The sequence below is a fragment of the Coffea eugenioides genome, unplaced genomic scaffold (assembly GCF_003713205.1).
Source record: "Coffea eugenioides isolate CCC68of unplaced genomic scaffold, Ceug_1.0 ScVebR1_2934;HRSCAF=4059, whole genome shotgun sequence".
Lineage (NCBI taxonomy): Eukaryota > Viridiplantae > Streptophyta > Magnoliopsida > Gentianales > Rubiaceae > Coffea > Coffea eugenioides.
In genome coordinates this window covers 1-9082 of record NW_020863466.1, presented here as the reverse complement: position 1 = coordinate 9082, position 9082 = coordinate 1, and the positions used below count along the sequence as shown (strand labels likewise).

The following is a 9082-nucleotide window of genomic DNA, read 5'->3' as shown; positions in this document are numbered from 1 at the left end:
TACCTGCATGGACCATGGGAAGCAGAGCCCGAGCCTCTCTGTGAAGCATCACTTGACATTCCAGGAAATCTTACCCCTCCAATTCCCTTTCTGAGTTGGGAGGTATACTCGTATCTTCTTGTCCCATGTTACTTCCAGGAATAGCTCTTTTCTTCGCCTGAAAGGTTCTAACTTGTAACCTTGCACTTTCAACTCGTTGCTTTTTTCACTGCGTCACTGAACGCATTCAGTTGGGCTACAGCCAGATCCTTCTGAATCTGAACATTTAAGCCCTTATCCTCCTTTGCTCAGTTACAATTAGCTCGGGAGCGAACTTAGACAACCTAGTGAACTGGCTCTCATATTCGGAAATAGTCTGAGCTCCCTGACGTATCCTAATGAACTCATCTTCTTTCTTTTCTTGAATTAGAGGTGGGAAGTACTTTACGTTGAACTCTCTCATAAAATTCACCCAAGTCCTCGGTGTTTGTTCTCTCTCCCATTTTAGTCTTATTACATTCCACCAAGAACGGGCTGCTCCTTCCAGTTGGAAGACAACAAATATCACTTGTCTTTCCTCAGTATAATGCAACACCGCAAAAATATCAATCATCTTCTCTAGCCATCGCTCGGCATCAGGGTCTGGTCCTCCAAGGAATTTCGGTGGGAAGAACTTCTGAAATCGTTCGAGAGCCCTATCTTCCCCCTCTATATATGGTTACCAGGGTTTCCAGGTTGAGGAATAGGGTTTTGGCCCTGATGCTCTACTACGTGAGCTAAAAGATCAGTCATGCGCTAGATAGCCGCAGCTACCTGAACGTTAGGGTCCACTCCAGGTTCAGGGTTGGGTTCAGGCATTGGTTCCCGATTTTTTCCTTCAATCGAGGGTTGCCTACGTTCACAGCCTCGCCCTCGTCCACTACGAGTTCCTTCCATTGGATTAACTAATATAGGCTCTAGGCGCGAATACAAGATACAAACTAGCGAGTTCAGTCAGTCAGATATATATATAATACGTCCGAATCAATTCAAAAACAAATATACATATAACATGACTATATCAAACAATCACACAGTAATAGTCAGTCAGATACAAGCATAGGAAATCCTATAGAAGTAAGGGGGTCGTTCAATGGTACACACTACGGATTAGACCAAGAGTACAAAAACAACTAACAAAAAGCTCCCCCCCTAGGGTTCCATCCATAATCTACAAAAATATCACAATTTATATCTTAATCAAGGTTAGTCATATTTAATAACATTCGAACAAATCACACGAAATTCCATAGAATCACATTTCTAGTTTGTCCAAGTCATTTCTAACCTAGATTCTCATTTCTTTCGTATCCATGTACAAGAATCCCAAAGAAAATAATTCACAACTCGAGTCGGCTGATCCCAAGTGTAAATCATTCATATTAAATATTCATACCCGACATACATATCTATCTTCCGCAAGTATCATAATAAGGAATTTACACTTATAACAGACACAATTCAGAGCCTACGCCCAAGAAAAGCACTAATTCCTTTACACTTATTCATACAATCGGGATTGTAACACCACTTGGCCCAAGCTCACTCCGCCAGAGACCACGCGAAATGGCTCTAATACCACCTATGACAGCCCCACCTCACCCTAAGGTGAACCAAAGGGTTCGGCGGACCGCCTGCCCAACTCTCGCCGGGACTACGGATCTGGAACAAACGGAAATCCTACCAAATGCTCAAAGGAACTTCGAGAAGGTAAACATTCAGAATCCAATTGAGCTGAACTAAAAGATACAGTCAATCTTTGGTACAACGTTCCCACGAAAAAACAAATCAAAATGAAATAGAAGTGCCGCCAGAATTACTAAGCTAATCATACCCTGAAATACTTGTTCCGAGAGATAATACAGTGCTCGAACGCTACAACGACCGAAAAAAAATAAAATGAAGAACGAAAACAAGCCGCGGATAAATAGTGACTGCCACGTCACAATCCAACAAAAAACAAGTAAACTTTGTCTAACATGAGAGAATGTACATTCCCAAATACATATGCTACATGAACATGAGGAAACTCTTTAAAATATACATATTAGTAAGTTTATAAACCGAAAGGAAATATTGTATTAAGATACATTTAGGGTTTTCAAATTGTCGAGGAGTTATACCAAAAGAACAAAAGAATTTCTAACTAGCTCAACTCATTCTTCAAAACATCGAAATTCCAAAGATCGTTCCCTGTAAGGAAAACAAGAATAACAGAACGGGGTGAGTTAGAAGCTCAGTGAGGTACCAAAAGTATAAACAGTAGAAATAATGAGGAATCACGTTTAGGGCACATATACACATCAAATAAGATAAATGAATGAACAGCACAAATTAAAGGATACAGGTGGCTCTCAGGAGCCAACTTCCCGTTGCAATACTTGATCTCAACCTCGTTGACCCTCCGTCAACATTTAATGAAGCACACATGTCCGTAGACCCTGCTTACACCAAAATCCCGTTCACCAAACATACCCCTTACCAGGCCCGAATGCCAAACAGGAACAAGAATGGTAATGCTCGAGTATACCGGAAATCTAGAATTTCAAATACCCAAAGTTTTCCCAAGAACAGACACCCATGGATTGTCAATTTTCCTTAACCAAGCCCTTACTGGCTCGATTCAATTGACTCCCCATGAGGTTGAGCTCAGGTTTAACAGGAAGGTCGTTTGATACACTTCCAAATGACATCATAACAGGCTCAGATAACAAGTTCAAATTGATACAGGAACTAGTAGACGAGCAAGAGAAACGAGTGTGATAAAGTACACTCTCGTTTCATACAAAATAAACAGTCGGTGAAAACATTCAAATAGCAATTTGCAAGTACAGATAACCAGTTTAGCAATAATTCAGGGGAGTGTTACACTCACCAGTTAAAGCAAGGATACTTCAAAAGTTTCAACCAAAGTAGGGCTCTAATCACCAAGAAACCCTATAATAACCAAGGTAAACAATTATGGTTCCCACAGCCACAAATCCAGTAAATAAGATGCACAAATGAGGCTCGACTACAAGTCGTATACCTCTCCAAATAATTACAAATGCAAGGGTGTAAAACATGATTTTTGGAACGAAAAGGTAACATGAAGACCTAGGGCTCGAACAACCCCAAAAGCCCTTCTTATATATAGCCCAAACCAAACCAAACTCGAAGAAATCCAACATTCCCAAAATTTGGACTGCATATCCCCTACATTTTCTTACTTTTTCATCCTACAAGCAACCCCAATTCATCTCAAATCAACCACATACACATCATAGACTATAAAACACACCTTTCGGCACAATAACCACAACTGAAGCTACATTTATTGGATTGAAAACGGGCAAATTTTATGCGGAAATTCAACAGACGACTGGGACGCGCGAAACTAGAATACCAGATCTCGTAACACATAATGCCCCCGGCACGGCGCAGGGTGGCTAAGGACCTATCAAACAACACAAAGGACACACTTGCGCCAATGTCACCAGGCCCTCAAATAACCCCAAATCCCTGGTTATACTCGAGCTGGTCGGAAAATAGGCATAAATAAGTACCAAAACTGAGGCTATGTGTACCTACGAAGATAAACGATAATAACCCAACACTAGCCACGCGCGAAGAAAAAAGGCGATTTGCGTTTCGAAACCAAGACATATACCTACATTTCTTATGAAGGCCTCCAAAGCTAAAACATTCATTTTCAGGGTAAAAAATGGAAATCTCCATGGAAACAGAAATCTATCGGCGAAACAGGGTTCATGGGCAGTCAAGGATATTTCGGTCATTTTACATGTTACAGTGCTCGTATCGAGCTGAAATTTTGTAGACAGCTAGTTAGCACCATTTTCTACAACTTTCATGTTTTAACCTAAACCTGATTCGACTTCTAACATGCACGAATAAAGCTGGTCAGAACAAGGCAGATTGGAAACCCTATAACTGAAATTCTCCGTACAAACTGAAATTTTTCGCAAACAAGCACAACTAACATATAAAAGCTTCATTTTACACCATATCAAGTTATCATTCCATGGCCAACCAATAATTATCATGTGAGGGCAGAAAATTCACCAATAAATCTGAAATTTAGCTAACTCTTTCTCAAACTACAAAATCTTCAAGAACAAAGAGGAAGTTTTCAAGAAAGGTACCTTGACACTTCAAGAAAGATGATAGCTTAGGATTTTCCTTTCTCAAATTCCACCACTAGAAGCTTTAATCCTCCCTAGTAAGCAACTTGGATGGAGTAATTTGATAATTCAACGGTTGAAACTCAAGATTTAAGCAAGAATTGAAGTTGAAGTTGAAGAAACTCTCTTGGTTTTCTCTTCACAAAATTCGGCCAAGGCACAAGGAAAATGAAGAAGGTTTGGTCAATTTTTTTGGTATTTAGTAAAGGTGAAAATTGGTCAAAGTCCAAGTTCCAATAGTTTTGTGACAAATGGTCCTTTAGGGTTTCAATCCTATCATTTTGTCTACCAATGGTAATTTATCTAACTAACCGCTAATTGTCTCCTAGCACCTTGTATAGTTAAATTCCTTTATACAAAACTTAACCTAGTCGTCAAAATGTTATCGCACTTACCGCACTAGTGGGTCCCACGTCCTTAATACACTGCCAAATTGAGCGTACACTAACTTATACCAGAAAATAATTTCAAAACGGTATTTACTTATAAAATATATAGAAAATGTATTATTTTAAAGGAAAGGAATAAAAATATAGGCAAAGAAATAAAATAATGCCTGTAAAATGTGAAAATTTTCAGGTTCTCGCACTCTCTCCCCCTTAAAAAATTTCATTCTCGAAATTTTCTTACCACCAGGATCTATAAAATCTAACGTAAATGGTGGATCGTGCCTTCTACGTCCTCAGAACGGAATGTCGGGGCGCTTGATTGAATATAAGAAAACACCCCGAGCCGACTACCTCACTCCAATCCCTTCCCCTTCGGACTGGTTAGAATTGGTCTTGGTGGATTTCCGATTCCCACTCCCTTCCGAGATCGGCCTGATGCAATGAGCATGGATGATTTGCACTCCCACAAACATATACATTTTCTGCTTTCTATCCAACAGACCATCCTCGTTGTGAATTCAGCTTTCCACACCAAGTACCTGCCAATGGACCATGGGCAAGCAGAAGCCCACCTCTCTGTGAAGCCATTCATCTTGACATTCCCGAATCTTACCCCCTTCCAATTCCCTTTCTTGAGGTTGCGGAGTATACTCGATCTTCTGTGTTCCCAGTACTTCACCAGGAATAGCCCCTCTTTCTCGCCTGAAAGGTTCTAATACTGTGTAAACCCTTGCACTTTCAAACTCGTTGCTTTTTTCACTGGCGGTCACTGAACGCATTCAGTTGACGGCTACAGCCACATCCTTCATGAATCTGAACATTTTAAGCCCTTAATCCTTCCTGCGCAGTTACAATTAGCTCGGTGAATTACTCATTGTTCGCAAATTCAACTTATAGTAACCAAAATACCATATACCGTTGAACTGGCTCTCATATTCTAGCAAATTTAGTCTGAGCTCAATAAAATCATTATAGTCTTACTGACGTAATCTGCATTTAATAACTCTATGCTATTTACACGCTGTTTTAAGCCACCTGTCCACATTAGCAATCAAATGGCTTGATATCAAGAATTCCACAAAGGTAAATTACCTAATAACCTTGCAAAATAGGCTATCCATCTTCCTTGAGTTCATATAAAAACATTATCCTAAATACCAAAAAGGACAAGCTTGAATTCCCAATCCCACCTGTGTACATAAATTGTTCTTATTTGATTGAACTTCTTGTCTTGTAACAAATGACTCCACAGACATTTTCTTGCAAAGTACGTAATTTGAAGTCAGGCGTGTAATCTTGCATGACAAGAATAGGTACGTAAAGAATAAGAAAATTCATTATGTAACTTAAACATAAACGGTAGTAATTAACCCCAACTACTTGGGATATATCTGTAATTTTGGCCCTGATGACGTCAGAAAAGGGGCCCAATTTTTTATCAAGGGAGGTAAGTGAAATTTTGAGAACCTCAGGGGATGTCAGTGAAAGTGTCAGAAACCTCAGGGGAGGTTTCTGAAATTATCCCTTAATACAATAGATTGTTCAATTCGGATCGAGTTAATCACACGTAACCTAGTGGGCCCTGCAACTGCATTAGTCCATATCGAATCGTACTCGGGTTGCAAATTGGCCCCCGTAGTGGTAACAACAGGACTAGCCCATATTACATCGATGTCCAAAACAATTGCAGATTCCAAGGTCTCAACCACATGTCAGCCCACGCCGGCCATGAAAAACACGTGACAATTTCAATTAACAACGCGAAAGTGGTGACTACCGCGACAGCCGCAATTGCAACGGTACCGGAATTTAGGAGAGTCAAAGACGCATCTACGTCGACAAGCCTCCGCGATACGGCAATAGTCTCAAGCGCTGTAAACTTATTAATTAATTCTACTCCACGCCTTTATTATCTTCCACCAACTCTATCCCAACATTTCTACTCCTAGCTTCATTTCGACGGGAAAAAAGGGAAAATATATAAAACAGTGTTATGGGTGTTTCCAGATGGGTTTTCTTGATATATTCTCTTCTAGTGATTCCACCAAATCCCATTGGTTGTTTGAGTTCAAAGGAGATTTCAGAGATTCCAGTAAGTTTTCTCAATTTTGCCAAGAAAGCTGAGGTCTTTGATTGGATGGTTGGTATTAGGAGAAGGATTCATGAGAATCCTGAGCTGGGCTATGAAGAATTTGAGACTAGTAAGCTTGTAAGAGAAGAATTGGATAAGATGGGGATTCCTTATAAGTATCCTGTTGCTGTTACTGGTGTGGTTGGATTTGTTGGTTCAGGAGAGCCTCCTTTTGTTGCCTTAAGGGCTGATATGGATGCACTTGCCATGCAGGTTTTGCTCAATCTTTGCCACTTTTCTTGCCATCTAAAAATAACTGTTGACTTTTTATTGGATACCATGGCTTGTAGCATTTTTTTTTTTTTCGGTATGGATTTTGGTCTAAATTGAAGCAAGAGAGAAGGATATGATTTTTGATATTTCATAGGAAATGCTGGAGTGGGAGCACAAGAGCAAAAATCCTGGGAAGATGCACGCTTGTGGACATGATGCACACGTTGCAATGCTACTCGGTGCTGCAAAGATTCTACAAGAGCATCGCGAAATTTTGAAGGTTTGATTATTTCATCTTTTTGTGCAGTTTTTACAGTTTTGTTTTTGCTGTTGGTAATTGCAATTACTTATTGCTATTTGTTCCTTCCATATGTTGATTTATTACGTGCTCGACCTCTTTACAACAACTTACTTGAGTGTCAGTTACTATCAAAGTCATTGGACAATGTATCATTGAAACAACGAGGGCTCCATTTCTCTTTCCCTCCCAGGTGCTGTTTGTCTGCTGACTCACTGGGGTGGGTGGGGTGAATTAAGAGAAGGTTAGTTGGATAGGGAACATGGTTTGGAATATCCTTAGGCTGTAATGGAGATTACTCAGGAAGTTATCATCCTGCAAAAGAGAAAAGATGATACCATCAGTATCATTCCAGGTTATTATAATATGCAAAATTACATATCGAGAATGGAGCATTTTCTGTTTCAATTTGATAAGGACATGAGTTACTGTTCTGACTGTTAGAGAAGCTTCTGTGAGGCAAAAGGGTTTAAACATACATATGATAGGAGATTGTGCCTCTAGGGAGATTGTTGGCAATGCACAGATTTGAGGATTCTGCTTGCTTGAGATGCTGCCATTTTTCAATATCCAACTGCTAGGGAGACTTTTGAAGTTGGACATGTACATTTCCAGGACATATTGCTGTTAAATTGATTGTTTGCCATTGTACCATTGACTAGTTCTTCTCATGCTTTTTGATTTAGCACAGAATCATTGATGGTATTTAAGGTACTTTGTCCGGATCATTCTGCTAAAGTTGAATGACTAGTTCAGTGTTTTGCATAGAAAGCTCAAGGATTAGTTTTAGCACTTTCTGTTGTACAGCTTCACTAATAAGATTCCTAATGTAACTATGCTGAGACTCACTGGCTTGAACTTTTAGTATTAACAACAAATTCATGAAGAGTCTAAAAGTGTTTGGTTATCTCAGTCTTAGTGCGTCTCACGCTTAGGACTATACTGCTCCTTCCATATTCCATAGGTTGCTTCACTATCATTTAGCATCATCTTACTTATTAGTGGATGGAGGGATAGTGTTCAAATTGTAAGACTAAAAAGCCTCAAACATGTGTGGATCTGTTTCAGTTTCCTCCAGACTAGTGCAACAATATCAGTCATAGAAATCTCTCCATTCCAGTATAGTAGTATGTTTAGGAAAGCATTACAGATAATCTGTTGCTTACAAAATGCCTGATAATAACGTTTTCTTGCTTCTCCTTTTCCAAGAGTTGAAATTGTCCAAAATTTCCTGGTATTTGACAGGGAACAGTTGTTCTTGTCTTCCAACCAGCTGAAGAAGGAGGTGGAGGGGCAAAGAAAATGATAGATGCAGGGGTGATAGAAAATGTCAAAGCCATCTTTGGTCTCCATGTCAAACCTGACTTGCCTGTGGGTGAAGTGGAAAGCAGACCTGGTTCTTTGTTGGCTGGAAGTGGCTTTTTTGAAGCTGTAATAAGTGGAAAAGGTGGTCATGCTGCGATTCCTCAGCACTCTATAGATCCAATAGTAGCAGCATCCAATGTGATTGTGAGTTTACAACATTTAGTTTCCCGAGAAGCTGATCCTCTTGACTCTCAGGTACCTCTCTCTCTCTCCCCCCGATTGCGCACGCCCACATATAGGTGTATCCAGGTTCTTTACAGAATGAATGTGTCATCGTGATTAGGTCCTCATACCTTGAAGTCTTCCTGTGATGTCATAATCTTTAACTTCAGCACCATACGCCCTTTTGATTATACCATGAGCTGAGACATCCATGTCCTGCACATCATAATGAAACAGATTTACCTCTTTTACTTTTAGGAGCAGGATCTTGATTTTATTGAAAATATGTTACTCAAAGGTGGACTATGTCCAGTGAATTATGATT

General features: G+C 39.8%; 1 protein-coding gene across 1 annotated transcript; it reads left to right on the top strand.

Moving 5' to 3' along the window:
• The first annotated feature begins 6310 nt into the window (after window positions 1–6310).
• LOC113757305 (IAA-amino acid hydrolase ILR1-like 4) lies at window positions 6311–9020 on the top strand. Its single transcript, XM_027300664.1, has 3 exons — window positions 6311–6932; window positions 7087–7212; window positions 8476–9020. Exons 1-3 carry the CDS (start codon window positions 6582–6584, stop codon window positions 8872–8874), a joined length of 876 nt encoding a protein of 291 aa, XP_027156465.1. The 5' UTR covers window positions 6311–6581; the 3' UTR covers window positions 8875–9020.
• Window positions 9021–9082: the final 62 nt, after the last annotated feature.